Source organism: Pygocentrus nattereri, chromosome 3 (assembly GCF_015220715.1).
Source record: "Pygocentrus nattereri isolate fPygNat1 chromosome 3, fPygNat1.pri, whole genome shotgun sequence".
Lineage (NCBI taxonomy): Eukaryota > Metazoa > Chordata > Actinopteri > Characiformes > Serrasalmidae > Pygocentrus > Pygocentrus nattereri.
Genome location: NC_051213.1, coordinates 16,522,319 through 16,541,378, shown reverse-complemented (window position 1 = coordinate 16,541,378; position 19,060 = coordinate 16,522,319). Strand labels below are relative to the sequence as shown.

At 39.3% G+C, this 19,060-nt stretch overlaps 2 protein-coding genes across 2 annotated transcripts; one reads left to right on the top strand and one right to left on the bottom strand.

Moving 5' to 3' along the window:
- The first annotated feature begins 5,168 nt into the window (after positions 1–5,168).
- On the top strand, positions 5,169–11,435 carry ndrg1b (N-myc downstream regulated 1b). Its single transcript, XM_017713151.2, has 14 exons — positions 5,169–5,305; positions 6,462–6,567; positions 6,773–6,893; positions 7,451–7,513; positions 7,638–7,698; positions 8,065–8,151; positions 8,495–8,551; positions 8,780–8,883; positions 8,983–9,045; positions 9,149–9,200; positions 9,301–9,348; positions 9,514–9,549; positions 9,654–9,705; positions 10,574–11,435. Exons 1-14 carry the CDS (start codon positions 5,255–5,257, stop codon positions 10,792–10,794), a joined length of 1,122 nt encoding a protein of 373 aa, XP_017568640.1. The 5' UTR covers positions 5,169–5,254; the 3' UTR covers positions 10,795–11,435.
- An 88-nt stretch (positions 11,436–11,523) lies between these two features.
- ccn4b (cellular communication network factor 4b) lies at positions 11,524–18,680 on the bottom strand. The gene is made up of 5 exons (XM_017713153.2): positions 18,489–18,680; positions 17,687–17,963; positions 15,292–15,546; positions 13,086–13,279; positions 11,524–12,714 (listed from the first exon to the last, which is right to left on the bottom strand). The coding sequence occupies exons 1-5, from the start codon at positions 18,537–18,539 to the stop codon at positions 12,415–12,417; spliced, it is 1,077 nt and encodes a 358-aa protein (XP_017568642.1). The 5' UTR covers positions 18,540–18,680; the 3' UTR covers positions 11,524–12,414.
- Between the last annotated feature and the right edge of the window lie 380 nt (positions 18,681–19,060).

Sequence of the window (19,060 nt, the reverse complement as noted above, 5' to 3'; positions counted from 1 at the left end):
TCAACACCAGGGGGCGGAGCCAGGGGAGGAGCTAAGAGAGAAGAGCGAACACAAACGATTACAAAATTCAAATCTATTAATTATTGTTCGTTTCTTTTATTGGTATTTTTCATTTAAACCATTATATAGAATTTCCAACGCAAACGTGCCTATCATTTGTCACGTATTCAATATGGACTGTACAAAAGCAGACTAGAAAAAATTCAAATCCAAAAACTAATTTTCCTTTCATTTGAATTTTATCGGGACAGCTCTATTTTTAAGGATTTTCAGGTTAAATTTCTATGAGAAAAAAAAACCAATAAGGCGAAAACAAAAACAAACCTGGAGGGAAGCTGAAATCTGCAAACCCAGTTTTCAAAAAAGATAAATAAATAATAATAATAATAAAACAAATAAATATCGGAGGTCGTGGGATGTGGGAGGGGCGACATAAAACGAGACTTTAAGCGATTCGATCTTTGCTCAAACCCTAGACTTAGGGTTAATGACTTTTTAATGCCAAAGTCATTTAAATGCCATCACTTCAGCTTCAGGAGAAATTTCTCAAAAACAAGAATTTTAATCATTTGAAAACGCACTTCACACTTCAAACATACAGAATTCTCTCTAAAAACATCCTTTTCATTGGATGCTCACAAAAGTATTTCCCTGGTCTACCAGCAACTAAATGGCAATAAGACACTAACTAACTAACTAACTAACTAACTAACTAACTAACTAACTAACTAACTAACTGAATAATGTAGAGTTCACTTAATTCAGTAACTTAAAAATACATACTGGAATAATCTAAATGCACTGGTCAGGACCTTTTGCCATTTCTTTTCAGCTCATGAAACCTGAGATCTAAACTTGTCATTTTGTGTTTAAATGTGTGTTTAATGCAAGAGAGCCAAGCTGTAGCATAGAGCAATCAGAAACTTGCTGTAAAATACAAACACAGGGCCTTATTTTTTAATAAGTTTTCAATAAGTTTTTTCGTGTTCTTGAGAAAAGCTGTAAGATAAAGTTTACCTCAGATTCATGACGTGTTCTTAAGCCACAGAATTGTGCACACCCTTGTTCCTTAGAGTGTGCGTAGATTCTTAGATTCTATTCTTACCTAAGAATAAATCCCAAATTAAAGCATTTGTGAATGTCAGAATCTTCATGAAAACTGCGTAAGTGGGTTTTAAGAAGAAAGATCTTTGTAGGTAGAGTTGGAGAATGAGGCCTGCAGTTAGCAAATATTGCTTACTGTTTTTTTTTTCAAACATTGGTCTGAATTTTAAGTTATGACTGATGACGTATTCTAGTATGTTAAACAGCTGTCATGTCACATTTCTCTTAGAAAAAATGATCAAATTCATGACATTTGAATATTTCTAATGTTCGGTTGTTTATTCTCTCTTCTCTGATGCTGATTGTGAACTGCAGGTATAGCACTTCGGCTGTGTAACATTTGTCTTAGTCTAGTGAGAGAAGTCGTTTCAACAGCAGCAAAACACCACATGCACTTCATGCCAAAAAGTATAAAATTACTTCTTCTGATTAGTAAATTCAGCTACTTTAAGGTGAACCCGTTGCTGACACCGGTGTTCATTTGCTCATGCAGCTGGTATAATCTCCTTAAAGCAGCATTGCTAAAAGGATGGGACACACTGGAGCAGCTGCATGAGCCCATGATCACCATGTCCAACGGCAAACGTAGAGGGGTATGTTCCAACATCTAGTGTAAAGCTTCTCGGAGGTGCAGAGGATGTTACTGGAGCAAATTCGGAGCGAAATACCCTCAATTTGAGAAGAAGCTCTTCTGGGTGTGTACAGAATAATTAGAATAGGCAGATGAGGTCATTGAATACAACGCTGCCGGTGGGCGGGGACAGAACGTTCAACAGGGCGCGGGAAACTGCTGCAAACCACATAAACCAGTTTTTATTGAGCGACATTGTGCTGTTTTATTTGTTTGCCGTTGTTAGCCTTTCATTTCATTCATCTTATTTGGATTTAGTGAGAAGAATGAAGAAAGGAGAGAGAGAGAGAGAGAGAGAGAGAGCGAGAGAAAGCGAGAGAGGGAGGACGCGAAATGTTGCTATGCTGCGCCATCTAGCGTGCCAAGTGTGTAAATGTAAACCAGGTCAGTAAGGCATTGAACTCACGAGTAGCTCATGTAGTTCTATTTTTTTATTTACCAGCATCAACAGCAGCTGGTTTGGTGACATCTGAAATTAAAATACTCCAATGTTACCAGATAATGTGGTAAAAAGCTGAGGTTGTTGCCGTTTAGTGTTAGGCAGTGGGTGAGGTCTGAGGCTAGTGTCCTATTTTAGCTATAAGCCTTAACAGGTTAAATCTGCTGTCTGGGTTTGCACTGGACAACTGGAGGTCATCACCTGATGACCGCAGACAGTAGCATATGCCACAAAGCAGATGGGCCTGCGGTCAGTGACTGGCTATGTAGGTCTACCAGGCAGGTCATGAGAACAGTTTTTGTTGTTTGTTTGTTTTATTTTTTGAATGGCCCATCAAAGTAAATGACAGAACACTTTCCGGATAAAAAATGTGAAGAAAAACAAAAAGCAAAAGACCTCTGTGGATATCAAATACAAATAAGTTCACCTTGACCTTGCACTAGGTACCTTTCAAAGTAAATTTCAAGCAGAGACAGGCAGCCAGTTGCTGTGACCTGAGGGCAGAACAGGACACCATATGGCTTACCCAGACTCTTTTATAGCCTTGTAGATGTTATTAACCTCTTTTTAATTCGTAATTATCATCCAAGAGAACCCAGTTAACCTCATATCTTCTCAAAATCACCCATTTCAAATGATTTAGAGCTTGTTAATAAGCTGCAAAGTTAAAGTTAAAAAACTAATAAGCAGGGGGCTCAGGATTGGGAAACATTGCCCTATTACTTTCACTGTTGTGGCATACACTAGCAAAATACCTTATATATTGATAATAGATCATATATTTTGGTGATTCCATACAGATGCTATGATTACATGCGATCTATAACGAAGGGATTTCTGCATTAAAACCTGATGATGCCTGCCCTTCATTAAAATTTAATTGGAAGTAATAAGTAAGATTGAGAAATATTTAATTCTCTAACCTGGTAATCTGGTTGAAATGTGCAATTTTAATTGTTCCTACTACACACCCAGGCCTACCTTTCACAAACCGTGCCCCTTTATTTTCTGTATCTTCACTCTGTTCTCATTTTATAATGATTTTTCATATGGGATGTTATTTGATTGTAGCCCAGATATTTATCAGAGAGCATGCCAAAAGCCAGGAACAATTTACCCATGTTGTGCCTTTCTTTTCGAGTATTAAACAATCACTTAAGTGGATGTACTCCTGGCACAGTACTGCTAGTCCTGATGCAAAGCCTGGGAATAGAGCCATGGTACATGTGAAGCAAAGTTCTAGACATGGAGATTGAAGGAAATCTCATTTGCGTTGTCATTAAAGCCCAATAAAGAAACTCAGCAGGCAAAGCCACCTTTGAGGTCATAATAGGACTCTATTACAAGAGAGCTGCAAACATTCAGATTCCCCAAATTTCCTGTTGACAGCCTGATGCACAGGCTACACTTGGGTCTCAGCATTCCTGTCGATCAGTGACACAGACAAAGTGCATAATAATCCCAATAGAGAACTGTTTAGCACCAGCATCTCCACCCCCAGTTTGTAAGATAATGGCAAAAAGGGTAGGTTATGCAAATGTAATTTGTATACTCCTTTCCATTAACAAAATAATTGTGTATATAGATGTCAGAGGTTGTGAAATCAGTTTTGAGAGAGTTGATGTCTGCATGGATCCTTTGTCATCAATAAGATAAGCCTGCATCTCCAGCTTTGGACGTAATGAATAGAATTATTATTATTATTCTGTATGTTGTAGGAATAGTTTTTGTAACATAACATATTTGCGGTCCACCACTGCAAGGGAATATCTAATTTCAACAATCACATGTGCTGTGTTGGAAGTTAGCTCCTAGGTAAAAGCAGGCGCCTTCAGTTTGCACTTCCAGGAAATTTGGGTAAATCTGTCACAGTTACAGTGGTGCTAATGGAATAAAGTATAAGCACTAAATGAAAAAAGTGAATAAATGTAAATAAGATCTGTCAGCAGACCGAAGTGGCTAAAAAGCTTGCTGTCTTGGGCACATCCTCCCTACAGATTACAGGCCTACACTCCAGCACTGTGTTTTGAAGGTGAAAAGCAGTCTGGGAGCCTGAACAGTGATGACGTTTGACCTAGAGGAACACCATCTGCTTTGAGCTGCTTTACCACATGCAGCACATAAACCTTGTGCTGTCACAGTTAACAAGACTTACTGCTGGTCACAGCTAGAATAATGAGGTCATAAATGAGACGTGTTCAGTTTAAAACAATACTTAGTGTGCCAAGCCTTGTCTTTCTTGTCTTTCATATGGAAAAAAATAACTTTCTATATGTATTTATCAAATATATTTTTGCAGTGTATGAAAATGGCCAAAAATGTTTTTGTTTGTACAAAAATGGCAAAAAAAATTTTGTTAAATATATTTTTTTAAATGTCCTTATTTATATTTGTTATTCATTTTTTTTTTCAATTGTGTGTAGTTTTAACAAAGGTTACAGATATAACTAGCTACACACGAGCTGAATGAACGGTACTGACTTTGTGTTTTGCATTGTACATATAACTGCATTTTCACAGTATACCAAGTGTACACCTCCAACACTTGACTTTGCCATGTTAAAGGTTTATAGACTAGTAATTAAAATTAAGATACTGGAATACAAATTCCTTTCAAAAGGTATTCCAAATAGTAAAATGATAAACACATTTACATACATTTAATTTTATATGACACATTTTTATAAAGATTTCCCCATTCATTTTCAAATAAATGCAGTTAAACTGCACCTTTTTTCACATTTTAGTTAAATTAATATCTAAGTGACATATTCTTACAATTACGCTAAAGTGACCCCAAAACAAACAATTGGAGATGCCCCATTGCACGTTGCTCAGGTCTGACAGACTGACCCAATTTGGAGACCTCTCCATAGGAATTAGGCTACCTTCCTCTAGCCAACAAACAAGGTATGCTGGGAGCAGGAGGCTTATGCCACACTGTAAACAGAGGGGTATAAAATCCGGCTCAGTGCACGTTTGGCCATCAGGAGTCAGAGCCTGCAGAGGGATAGTACAGCATCTCCTCTAGCAAACATATACATACATACCTTTACCAGCCCACTACAACAAGAGCAAGCATGGTTCTGGAGGACTCTGAATATGACTCTGTCTTTGAGGCTGAAGTCACTGTGAGTGCTGACTGCTCTTTTGATTGTATTTAGTTGGTGAACTGGTTTCAGAGAGGGCTGGTTTAAGAAGAACTGCTTGAGACTTTTTATCTAGTTTTGATTGATTTCTCATTGAATTAGTTTTGTAATTGACTGTTGTTTATGGCTGGATTGGGTTACTTTCTTATTTTGTTCTGGTTTTAAAAGGATTAGGTTGGATTTGATTATTTTGTCATGTTGATGCTTAATCGGGTTTATAGCAATGTTCTGTTCTTTTTTTTTAAAAGGTTGTTAGTTATTGTTAGATTGGGTTACTGTGGTTGTAGATTGTATCAGTATGTAATAGAGCAGCTCAGGACTGGACCACTCTGCTGAAAGACATGTGAGATCTTTCAGGAAATGTGTATGAATGAATGAGGGAGGAACTTTCTCATTGTGAAACTGCATTCAGCTAGTGGAATGAGAGCAAACAGTTCCAGTTGCCCTTTTTGCAGCACTGTATTAACCACAGTGACTGATTTAACTGACTGGTAGGACAGAAGGTACTTAATACTAATGATTAATGTAATGTGATTCTACGTGATTTGCGTTATTGTATCAAAGCTTCCTCAACTTGATATACTGTAAAATGAAAGGAGATCTCATTTTTATAATTTCTACATGCCCCATTTCATGATTTCTACAAGGATGGATGATTTTACCTGGTCGTAATGGCTTCTGTCACTTGTCTGTTAGCAGAAATTCCTGCTTATACCTTTACAGCTGCCTAGCCAGAGGCTACAACTGGCAGTTAAAAACAGCAGGCATCCTTGAGTAATGTGAACTGATTCAGTTGGTGCTATACCTGCTGTAGAAGGACCACTTTTAATTCCCTAAAGAATCTTTTAGTGAACAGTTCTTAAATTTTTTTAAAAAATGAGAATCATGAGTATAAAGACCTTCTACATACTATAAAGGCTTTGATACCAATTAAAGGTTTTTCCTAGAACTGCACATCCAACATCCATTTAGGAAGCTTTATTTTTAAGAGTGTACCACCTGGATATGTGGAACCACTGCTGTATAATCAGCCTTCCTTCTTGAGAGAATTTGAAGCTAGTCTAAGCACAGCTGTATATTTTTATGTGGCCTAAAAGCTTGTGATCTAGACCTCTAACCTCGGCTTTGCTCTTCATAGGAGGACAATGTGGAGACCCCCTTTGGCACAGTACACTGCAGCATGACCGGCATCCCCAAGGAGAATCGACCTGTCATCCTTACTTTCCATGATATTGGACTGAACTGTAAGAATCTGTATCCTCTTATTCTTTCACATGTTACTCGTTGAGTTTTCATGCCAAGAGTATCTGAGGTTTATTGCTTTTAGGTAGCTGATCACAGCTTGACAGCACAGCCTAATCATTTTTGTGTGTGTAAATTCCAGGTTTAAATTCTAAAACTATAAGCTTTATTTGTTGCTTTGTAATGACTGTGTATGGCTGTCTGCAGATAAGACCTGCTTTGATGGCTTCTTCAGCCATGAGGACATGCAGGAAATCACACGCCACTTTGCTGTGTGCCACGTCAATGCGCCTGGGCAACAAGAATGTGCCAGCACCCTTCCCACTGGGTGAGTGTGAGGCAGAAAGGCATTTTAGGGAATGGAAGATATTCTAAGATTACATTTAATCTAAAACCAGATCTTAGTATCTCTTACCCTTTCCACAAACTTGCTCACCAGAAGTCACTCTGTAGGCATCTTTGTGCCTTCAAACCACAACATATCTCTCTAATCTCTACGACTCCCTGGATGGCAGATAGAATGTAGGTCATGGTGTCAGTGCCAGGGTCTGAGTGAGGCAGAGCACAGCAAGGCACCGGTGTCTGATCTGCCATCTGTTCTAGGACAGATGCAGCATCTGCTACATTAATGCAGCCAGTCTAAGAAATATAGGGGTAGACTATAGGTTTTCAGAGCTAAAACAACTCTGGAGGCCAAGACTATAAATGTGTATAGTGAACTATAGCTTGACTTTCATCAGCTTTGCCATCCCTGGTATCCATATGTTTTATTTCTAGCTGTAGTTCAGAGTTGACTTTTGCCAGATCTATGAGATCTGTAATCCAGTTGTCATGGTGTTCCACTCTCAGGATTAAAAATTAAATACTGAAATTTTGCTTTTGTAGATACACCTACCCCTCGATGGACCAGCTTGCAGAGACCCTGCCTATTGTGCTCAAGCATTTTAAGTAAGTGACCCAGTTGAACTCTGAGACTGAATGTCAGAAATGTTATCATTTTTATATGAAACATCACCTTTACTTGAAGAAGCTACATTTTTTTCTTTAAAAAAATATATTTTCTCTCTGCAAGTATTAAGAGTGTTATTGGATTGGCCATCGGGGCTGGAGCCTACATCCTTGCACGCTTTGCTGTGAGTTGCAACTCTGTCTGTCTTCTTTGTGATGCATTTTGACGGACCACTGTGATTAAACTAGGATTATGGCTCCGATAAATTCTTGTTGCAGAATGTAGCAGTATGTTGACACTTAATACTGGCAGCATAATCCTACTCATTATAATTGGCAAGCTGGTCATTAATCCACTGGAATGTTGTCCTAAGCACAAGCAACCACTCAGCAAAACGCTGATACTTTAGAATCACTTGTATAAATATATATGCAGCCTACATTCAAGGAAAAATTATTCTAAAGTATCAGCATTTTGAAGAGTGGCTGCTTGTATCTTGATTGATCAATTGTCTTCTCGGGGTTCACTCTTGTATATATATCTCTTGCAGTTGAACCACCCTGATCTAGTTGAAGGTCTCGTCCTGATCAACGTCAATGCTCAGGCAGAGGGCTGGATGGACTGGGCAACACACAAGGTGCCACACCTTATGCAGTCTATAACCAGCAGCTATAACTAGTACCTTTAAATTTGAACACTATAATTTATTTTCTTGATCCAAATACAAGTTCTGAGGAACTGTAATTAAATTAGAATCATGTGTATTAAATGGGTACAGACACTTTGGAACAGTTTTCAGACTGGTACTCTGCTTATTCACTGTATGCAGGCAGTTGCAGGCTTATGGTGACACATTGATTTAATCCTAGATTTTCATTCTTAGGGGATTAGAAAAGGAGTGTGGCTTAAACCTCTTTTAATAAACTCATGTATTTGAAAAATTACTTTACTCACTAAAAACTAACTGACTTTTTCCAAAGTTCTCTGGCTTGACACATGCTGTCCCTGATATGGTCATCTCCCACCTGTTTGGAAAGGTAAGAAATAACTTGCATAAACAAATATGTGTTCATTAGTCCTTGAAGATTTAAAAGTTAGACACCTTTTCATTAACTGTGCCTTAAAATGTTACCAATGTCTTTTTTGAATAATTTCTGTGATCATGCTCACTGTGTATATAGAGACCAAAGCTATTTTAAATATATTTACTTCATGATTGACTGGTTGATTATTTTTTTACTGAATGTATTCTGTTCTTATCCCAGGAGGAGATTCACAATAACCATGACCTCATTGCAACCTTCCGTCATCACATCACAACCAGGATTAACCAGACCAACCTTCAGCACTTTGTCAAGTCCTATAACAGGTATCTCTGAAGTCTGGTTCATTTATTGGCATCCATTAGCATCTTCTCAAGAGTTCTCCACTCCTGGATCTGTTAAATATAAGAGGTCTATTTTTTCAGCCGAAGGCATCTGGACATTGAGAGACCCTCTGCAGGTGGAACTGTCAATGTGAAGACCCTAAAGTAAGTTACAAATGAAGCACTGATGCCAGTGTTTCTGTTTCATCTTCATTCTGCGTTATTTTTACACTCCCTTTATTTACTGAAAGATTGTATTTTGTTCTAGGTGTCCGGCTCTTCTGGTGGTGGGAGATAGCTCTCCGGCGGTTGATGCTGTGGTATGTTCTGGGTTTTTATAATCATCAGAAAACACATCATTCACATCAAACTTCCATGTGAGTGTTCATGTGAATGCTGCTGACCTTTCTTTTCTCTCAGGTTGACTGTAACTCAAAAATGAACCCAACGAAGACCACCTTTCTCAAGGTTAGTGGTCTCCAAATTTCAGACTTATTGTATTTCTTTTCTTTTTTAAATTATAAATGTGAAAGATGACATGAACCATTGTGTTCCATTGGGGTACTTGAACCCATTAGCACATATCGATGAACCTGTTATGTGCAACATGTTTTGTATATGTTCCTCATATAGATGGCTGACTGTGGAGGCCTTCCCCAAGTTGACCAGGTGTGCATTCACCCATTAAAAGAATACTTTCCCATTTTAACTGACCTTTAAACTGAGCCTGTATGTATTTACTTCACTTACGGTTTCTTTTTATTATGTTACAGCCAGCCAAGCTGGCCGAGGCCTTCAAATACTTCATCCAGGGACTTGGCTACAGTAAGTGAACACCATAAACACAAATAAATTAAATTACACAATCAGCCTCTATAAAATGTGAACCACATTCGAGAAAAGACCTACACATCATTATTTGTGTTTTAATGACACCAGTGTGTTGAAAAAACCTTTTGTATTCCACCACTTATTCAGTAGCACTGCAAATTTACATCTCATGCATAACTTGCTATTCAACTTTATTGAATTTATATATATATATTTATATGATACTGCTTGTGGTTGATGGCATAGGCCTTCATAAATGTCTACAAACGTCTAACAAGAACGTTTGTGTTAATATGGATGGAGAAATCTGTGTTGTGTTAAACCTGCATATGTGTTAAAACTCCTCAGTTATTCACTGTTGTAACTACATACCTTATAAATTACTTTCATAGTTCATAGTTAAGGGTGTAAAAATTCAATACAGTATAGAATAACTGTTTCATGGAAACAACAATCAGTGATGAAAACTAGGCATCTGAGTGCTTCCTATCATAGCTGAAGTGGAGTAAGCCTTATGCTATGCACCCACACTAAAATGGGCTTTGTTCTGATATTGCTTATTACTTTTGTGATATTTGGGACTTATTTTGTTAGAATTCTGCTGTCAGGTGCTGAGACAGACCACAGAATCAGAAATTGTATTGAATCTGAAAATATGTGTATTGTTGCAACCATAATTTAATTCACTGGTTAATAAGCCTTAACCACAAACACCATAACTACATAAGATCTCAACAGTAGAAACTAAATAATTATTTAATAATGAGTTCTATGGTTAATAACTGAATAATAAGCCCACAGTTTAAGAGGTAAGATGAAAGTATTACCTCATCTTGTCTCTCTGCTTTCCTCTTTGTCTCAGTGTCTTCTGCAGGCATGACTCGTCTGTCTCGCTCTCGCACTGCCTCTGGCAACAGCGTTTCGTCTCTGGATGCCAGCCGGCTCCGCACACGCAACCGCACGCACACCGGCGAGGGTCAGCGTGGACGGTCTCATACTGATGTCTCCATGGAGAGTGCCTCCAACAGCAGTGTTGAGCCAGTCCTGCCAGCAACCATCCATTCCACTGAGGTGTCCTGCTAAAAGCCTGACTGCCCTCACACTCAATTTCAGTCTAAATCTAATATATAATGCCTCAAATGATGTGATAATTGCATTTGGAACATTAGAGAGATTGTGTATCTTCATCAGGGAGCGTTTCAATGAGCTGGTGTGGATGTGCATGAAAAAGCCCACTGAAATAACATAGCTAGTTTAAAATGTCAGTCTCAGTATTATAAGCTTTCCTTTTATATTATCAGTGTATTATACTTTTTATGAATGATCATGTATGAAAATACTAATATACTATCATATGTATAATATGCTCCTGAAAAACTGAAAGCACTTTGATGTATTGGTTGGATAAATGTGTGATGATATGTATCTGAGGAGGTGCATTGCGGGGTACTTGTAATAGCTGATGTGAAGCTATGGGGGAATTTTTCTATGTTACAGCAGTGAAGAATGAAATGTTAGATTTAGTCTTTATGCTACCATTGACTTTCTACTGTATATTGCAGACCTCCAGCATGGACATCAAACAAATTTACAAATGCTGGCCATGAGTGGATGCATCCAGAACTTTCCCCAAATGAGAAATTAAAGCTCTGAATAGCATCACAACAACACTAGTCTGTGTGTACTAAGTGCACCTCTGTCATGCTATGTAAACTAGATATAAAAAAACTAAACAAGAAGAACAAGGTTTTCCTTAAATCGCATGGTGATATATATCCCTTTATAATGAAATTTCAAAACATGCTCAGAATGTGCATTTGCTAGGCTGCTTCTTTAATCAGCAGAGATACTAGAACACACTTGTCTCACAAGCCTCATTACTTCTGAATGTAGTAAATAAGTTATGAGATCCATTGCATATTTATCACAGTGATACATGGGCAAACCTATATAGCTGTATAAAAATATATCAAAAGCATTTTATGTCTGAGTTAAATGTTAGCATATGATTTTTCCCATGCAACATTAAGAATGCCCTATCTGTACTCTCTTCTCTTCAACAAGCTGTAAAATGAACACAGTATTTGTACAAAAGCTAATTATTACAGGTTTCAGAAAGTGCTCTTATCTCCCATTATAATATTAAAGGATTGTACGAAAATGATACAAAAATTTAGCATTAAACAATAAACATGACATATATCTATAGACTATATTCACCTATTGTTGAAACAATTTTTGCACTGGCGTTCCTAAAACACTATATTCTCATGTCATTAATAGAAAAATAGCATACATTTGTGAAACAATATTTCCATATTCTAACAGTTTTAACATTTTATTTTACAATGAAATCAATTTCCAAATCTCTTGATCAAACAAATATTACATGAGCTAGTCGTCCACTCATTGCACTTAGGAACTCAATATGAACTTTGAAGAGACAGAGGACAAAAAAAACGTCCAAGGAAACTCTCTTCAGCAAATATATTCCAAATGACTGACCACCATAAATTCCTTCCAAGTTGTTGGAGCACAATCCAAAATCTAATAACACACAGGGTTCTTCTCCAATACTCTGAATCCAAAAGTGGAAATTGGCTTCCACATTAAGCGTGCAAATATATTATCTGAACGCACAAAAGTGAAAATATTACCATTTGACATGAGGAATCCACGTATGACCATAAATCAGCGGTCTTCTCAATTCATGATCTCACCGTGCTCATAGAAGGGCTGCAGCTCAGAAAAGATATCATTGGGGTTCCTGCAGGAGAGGTTACAGAAGCAGGCGTTGATCCACATGTACTTCCATGTAAAGACGGATCCATTGGGGCACTCAAACTCCACTTCGATTGTCTTAGACTTGTAGGGGATGCAGCAGCGCTCATCAGAACACACACCACAATATTTGGGCCAGTAGGGCTTCTTGCTGATACAACCGGAGATGGTGAAGTTCTGAAACTCACGCTCACGGTAGATGTTCAGGCACTTCTTTCCTGGCTGGGTAAAAGAAATTATGACAGTGAGAAAGATTTGCTTAATAGGACAAATGTCCCTCATTATAATATGAGTAGTATGTTTGGACATAAAGTTTGGTAAAGAACAAAATGTGTGACCAAATAAACATGCTGCCACTGTGAGATACACAGTTTTGAGATACACATACAAAAATATGCTTGATATAATTTGCATTTTGTTGTCTTTGTACTGTATCTATGTTTAAATATATGCAGTATGTGTAATTATTTTATGTCTATACAACATCCTGTGTTTTTATGCTACGGTAACACCAGAATTTCCCATTGGTGGTATATCTACCCATACAAGGTTTTAACACAGTAATGAAATGAATAAATAAATTGCATCATTACCCGGAAGTGTTTGGTAATGTCCACCTCACAGGGTCGGAGGTTGCATAGTCGGGTTTCTTTCTCCATCTCACACTGTGCGTTTTCATTGGAAATTCGCAAGGATACGCCCCGCCCACAGGTCTTTGAGCAGGGGCTCCAGGGGGTGGTCTGGGTAATGCAGTTCTTGTGCCAGATGTCATTGGTGCTTAGGGACACTAAGTAAGACATAAAACACTCTAGTTGCATAATCCATCTAAACCCTTGAGGTCTATAAACTGGCCACATAAAATACCATATTGTGAACACAATGCCTTATATTGTGACAGTGACAGGCCTTAGGATATACTAAAAATGTAGCAGTGAGCTCTTGAGGTGGCAGAATTGAAGTGTGCATTGTTTAGATACATTGACATTTGTTGGCCTTGATTCAAAATCTAAGAACGCTCATCAATAATATCTGAGGCAGAGCAGGATGCTCAGAGCACAACAAAAATGTCTTTCTGCATTTGTTGTCAGATTACACTACTCAGCCCCCTATTATATCCATATTGCAAAGGTTGGTAACACTTCACTACTTGAACCCTTCAACATAATACAGACACAACCATCATAACCTGCTACATATCATGGCAGACGTCATTTGCTGTCATGTGTTATCATGACAGATTTTGTTCAGTGATATAACAGTAACAAGTAATAAGTCAAGACAGATGACAGATGATGTAATGTTTGATGTCTTGATAACTTGCACTGTATGGCCAAAAGTATGTGGATACTCTCCTAATTACTGAGTTCAGGTTTTCAGTCACATTCGTTGCTAACAGGTGCATAAAATCAAGCTCATCGCCATGGATTCTCCATGGACAAAGAGTGGCAGTAGAATGGGTTGTACTGAAGAGCTTGGTGACTTTAAAAGTGGTACTGTCACAAAATGCCACCTCTGCCTCAAGTCCATTTATGAAATATCTGCCCGGCGAGATCTGCCTTGGTCAACTGTAAGTGCTATTATTGTGAAATAGAAGTGTCTGGGCGTAACAACAACTTTGCTACAAAGTGGTAGACCACCAAACTTACACCAAGTGCTGATGCGTGTACTGCTTATCCTCCGTTGCATCATTCACTACAGAGCTCCAAACTGCTTCTGGAAACATCAGCACAATAACTGTGAGTTGCGAGCTCCATGAAATGGGTTTTCATGGCTGAGCAGCTGCACACAGGCCTAAGATCCCTCTGTGCAATGCCAAGCGTCGCCTGGAGTGGCATTAAGCACACTGCCATTGGACACTGGAGCAGTGGAAACGTGTTTTATAGAGTGATGAATCATGCTTAACTATCATGCTTCACTATCTGGTGTGTTGGACACATCATAGTGCCAAGAGTAAAGTTTGGTGCAGAGGTATAATGGTCTGGGTCTGCTTTTCAGGGATTGGCCTTGGCACCTTAGCTCCAGTAAAGAGTAAAGTTAATGCTACAGCATACAAATAATTTTAGACAATTATATGCTTTCACCTCTGTGACAAAAGTTTGGTAAAAACCCTTTCTCGTTCCAGCATGACTGCATTACAAAGCAAGGTCCATGAAGACATGGTTTGACAGGTTTCGTGTTGAGGAACTCCAGTGACCTGCACAGAGCCCTGACCTCAACCCCACTGAAAACCTTTGGAATTAACTGGACTGTTGATTGATGAGTCAGTCCTTTTAATTCAACATCAGAGCCTGACCTCACAAATCCCCACAGACCCATGCAAAAATCTTGAAGAAAGCTCGAAGAGCAGAGGCAGTTATAGCTGCAAAGGAGCAGCCAACTCCATATTAATCCCCATGGTTTTAGACTAAAATCCAACAAGCTCCTATAGTAGTGAAGGTCAGGTGTCCACATACATTTGACCATGCAGTGTATGTTATATGCTACTTTTTGATGCATAGTTTAGTTAGCTGTCATGAAATCAAAAATTTCTATATAACTATATAACTGGGCATAATTTGAAAACTCATGACAGCATATGCAATTTACTGTAACATGTTTATGTCATTACATCAATGTTATGTAGCAGGGTTCAAATAAAGTGTTACTCAAAGATCAATACCGTGATAGTGATTAACAAACGATAGGTTATGCAGCTACACCACATCAGAACTTTCCCTCAATCAACAGAAACTTGATAAATACAAAGCTGATAGTTTACTGTTTAAATGGGAAATTTAAGCTCACTAAAGTGGTCCTTACCCTCCACAGCATGTCTGGGGCTGGTCTTGCGTGGTTTTCGAGGCTCATCACAGATCCACTGCTCACAGCACCTGCCTGGAATCTTCACCAGCTTGGGCGACTGGCACCACACCCGGGGCGGCAGGGAGTCAGTGCACAGGGGCACACATCCAATTGCTCCATTCACACACAGGCAGCGGTACTTACAGCTGGGCTGGAAACTCTGCCCATTACGGTAGATAACACCATCATATTCACACCCTGACCCCATCATATCTGAAACACATACACAGCAGCACTGATGACATCATCAGCATGAAGACTTTCTTTGTGCAGCTTTTGAATTACAGACAAAATGAGAGAGTGAGTGGCAAGAGCCTGATAGCCACAAGCGCAAGTAAATATACAACTAAAGTGCATTATAAGAAGTGTTTATACAATAAGCAATTCAGAAATGTCCATAAATTGGGACAAAATTCATTAACAATGTTTTTACCTTTAAAATCGAGGTGGTACTACAGGTATATGCTGAGCATGTCTAGGGCTGTTTGCATTTGTGCCACAGCGGATGACAAAGGCCTTTTCACATAATGTTAAGTTTTGAAAATGTACACATTACCACATGATATCTTTCCTGTCACAGTTCATGTTTTGTTTGTTTATTCCTTTTAATGTAAGAAGCTCTGAGCACAAGCAGCACCGCAAACTCTACCACACACAGAAATACAGCACTGCTGTAGGATCAGTGGCACACACCATGCTGCTAAAAAATTAACTAATTTCTCAATTTCATGGTCATTATTGGTAATTATCAATAAACTGATAAGTGGTCCTAGAGCTATATATGTACACTATATTGCCAAAAGTATTCAATCACCCATCTAAATCATTGAATTCAGGTGTTCCAATTACTTCTATGGCCACAGGTGTATAAAACCAAGCACCTAGGCCTGCAGACGGCTTCTACAAACATTAGTGAAAGAATGGGTCGCTCTCAGGAGCTCAATGAATTCCAGCATGGTAGCGTGATAGGATGCCACCTGTGCTACAAGTCCAGTCGTGAAATTTCCTCACTACTAAATATTCCACAGTCAACTGGCAGTGGTATTATAACAAAGTGGAAGTGATTGGGAACGACAGCAACTCAGCCACAAAGTGGTAGGCCTCGTAAAATGACAGAGCAGGGTCAGCAGATGGTGTACAGAGGTCACCAATTTTCTGTAGAGTCAATTGCTACAGACCTCCAAACTTCATGTGGCCTTCAGATTAGCCCAAGAACAGTGTAGAGAGCTTCATGGAAAGAGTTTCCATGGCCGAGTAGCTGCATCCAAGTCTTACTTCACCCAGCGCAATGCAAAGCGTCAAATGCAGTGGTGTAAAGCACCGCCACTGGACTCTAGAGCAGTGGAGACGTGTTCCCTGGAGTGACGAATCACGCTTCTCCGTCTGAAAATCCGATGGACGAGTCTGGGTTTGGCGGGTGCCAGGAGAACGGTGCTTGTCTGACTGCATTGTGCCAAGTGTAAAGTCTGATGGAGGGAGGATTATGGTGTGGGGTTGTGGTTCAGGAGTTTGGCTCGGCCCCTTAGTTCCAGTGAAAGGAACTCAATGCTTCAAGTTACCAAAACATTTTGGACAATTTCATGCTCCCAACTTTGCAGGGACAGTTTGCGGATGGCCCCTTCCTGTTCCAGCATGACTGCGCACCAGTGCACAAAGCAAGGTCCATAAAGACATGGATGAGCAAGTTTGTTGTGGAGTCCTGACCTCAACCAGATAGAACACCTTTGGGATGAATTAGAGTGGAACCAGGCCTTCTCGTCCAACATCAGTGTCTGACCACACAAATGTGCTTCTGAAAGAATGGTCAAAAATTGGTCAATAAACACACTCCTAACCCTTGCAGAAAGCCTTCCCAGAAGAGATGAAGCTGTTATACCTGCAAAGGGTGGGCCAACATATTAAACCCTATGGATTAAGAATGGGATGTCACTCAAGTTTATATGCGTGTGAAGGCATACAAGCAAATACTTTTGCCAATATAGTAGATATACAGATATACATATACAGATAGATAGATAGATAGATAGATAGATAGATAGATAGTCATACATCAACATAATATATTTTTTAATATATTATTAATAATGGTACTTTTTTATATTTCAATCACAAAATAACAAAATATAGTGTAATTACATAAAACCTTAAAACATTCGTTATTTGTATCTTGTTTTTGTCTTTTCGGCCCTTGACTCAAAAACCCTTTTGCCACCGAAGGCATGAAGTTTGGTGATCTTTTTGTTCTACACTGGTGGGCATATATATATTGCATCAGGTGTTGTGTTAAGGTATGATTAGCTGGTAGATAAACAGATTATGAAGTAAGAACAGTTGATTAGTATGAATCACTTACATGCACATACTCCTTTTTCGTACCTAGGCTTGTCAGCGCTGTAATCACAGTATAGTCCCTTATGGTAGTCACAGGTGTCTTTCTCATTGCAGGTTTCGCCCACCTGCTTGGCACAGGCCTTACAGCAGTCACAGCCGTCCGTCAGCAAGCTGACCCCAGGCGGGCACACAGAGGGGCTCTTGGGGCACTTGCAAGGCCATTTACAGAACTGTGTCCTGTTGTAGGGGTCCAATTCTGTGGTCATAAGAGGAGTGGCAGTGGAATTTTGGGACAGGGCCTTTATGACGAGAACAAAGAGAAAGAGAAAGGTGAAAAACACTGTTCTGTAATACCATGCTGCAACACCAGTGATGCACAGGGGGGCAGCATTGAGTTAGTTTTCACAGTGCAGAAGTACAGTTAGTGAACATGAAGTAACTTCAGGGAAGATGTAACTGATCCCACGTCAGTTCATCATGATGACGGCTATCGATTAAATATGATGGTAAGACATGCCAATGACGACACCAACCTTAGCCACTGCGCTCCATCTAAAGTAAGCGTGTTCGTAAGCAGCGCTTCATCCTTTAGCCGGTATATACTGTAACATTTAACACGGCAATCCTGAATCACAGTTAACGCTAAATACTGTATAACGTGTTGCCACCTCATAAAGCGCAAGAACATTCAACCAACTTCTCTGTGTGCTAATGACCACTTTCAGCATCTCCCACATCTCACTCCTCCCTGAACTTACAACCCAACTGTGCCTCTGTAAGATCTCGACATGCAGATACACACAACCAGTGATAAGATCATTCACCTGATGGAGGCCACTGGCTACCAAAAGAATCCACGACAGGAGCCACCTCATCACTAAAATCCTGAGGGAGACACATTGAGACAGAACTTATTCTCCTCTAGAACGGAAATCCATCGCCCTCCAAGCTGCTCCCGAGTCTGTGTGAGGCATCAGTTTGTGTCTCACTGCCACATTTACAGCAGCAGCTCTGCCTGACTGCGTGCTGACGTCAGCGAGGAGCTCATTCCTTTGAGGAGAGAGAGAGAGAGAGAGAGAGAGAGAGAGATGGACCATCTGACCTTTTGGCTTTTGTTTTCCACCTATGCGGCTATTCCTAAGCACTCAACGTGTCCTTACAGGTGGTACATGGATTTTATTTCTGCTGTGTATACTTACCCCCACTGCCAGCTTCACTAAACCTTGTTTCTACACTCAATGTCTGTTTCTCTGCATACTTTGTTAGCTCTTTTGCTCTTTAGTGCTTTAGTGGTCTGGACTCCCTCTGGACCACCACAGAGCAGATATTATTTGAGTATAGGGTTGGGCAAAATACTAAGACACTGCCCTAAATGTATTCAGTAATATATTCCTAT

Bases quoted from the DNA above. Each gene is read 5' to 3' on its own strand.
- ndrg1b (XM_017713151.2), top strand. From the start codon at position 5,255: ATGGTTCTGGAGGACTCTGAATATGACTCTGTCTTTGAGGCTGAAGTC. The intron at 8,152-8,494 runs GTGCCACACCTT...CTTTTTCCAAAG, and splicing joins TGGACTGGGCAACACACAAG to TTCTCTGGCTTGACACATGC. The intron at 8,552-8,779 runs GTAAGAAATAAC...TTCTTATCCCAG, and splicing joins TCTCCCACCTGTTTGGAAAG to GAGGAGATTCACAATAACCA.
- ccn4b (XM_017713153.2), bottom strand. From the start codon at position 18,539: ATGAGGTGGCTCCTGTCGTGGATTCTTTTGGTAGCCAGTGGCCTCCAT. The intron at 15,547-17,686 runs GTAAGTGATTCA...TATGTGTTTCAG, and splicing joins CGAAAAAGGAGTATGTGCAT to ATATGATGGGGTCAGGGTGT. The intron at 13,280-15,291 runs GTAAGGACCACT...TGTCTTACTTAG, and splicing joins CCCCAGACATGCTGTGGAGG to TGTCCCTAAGCACCAATGAC.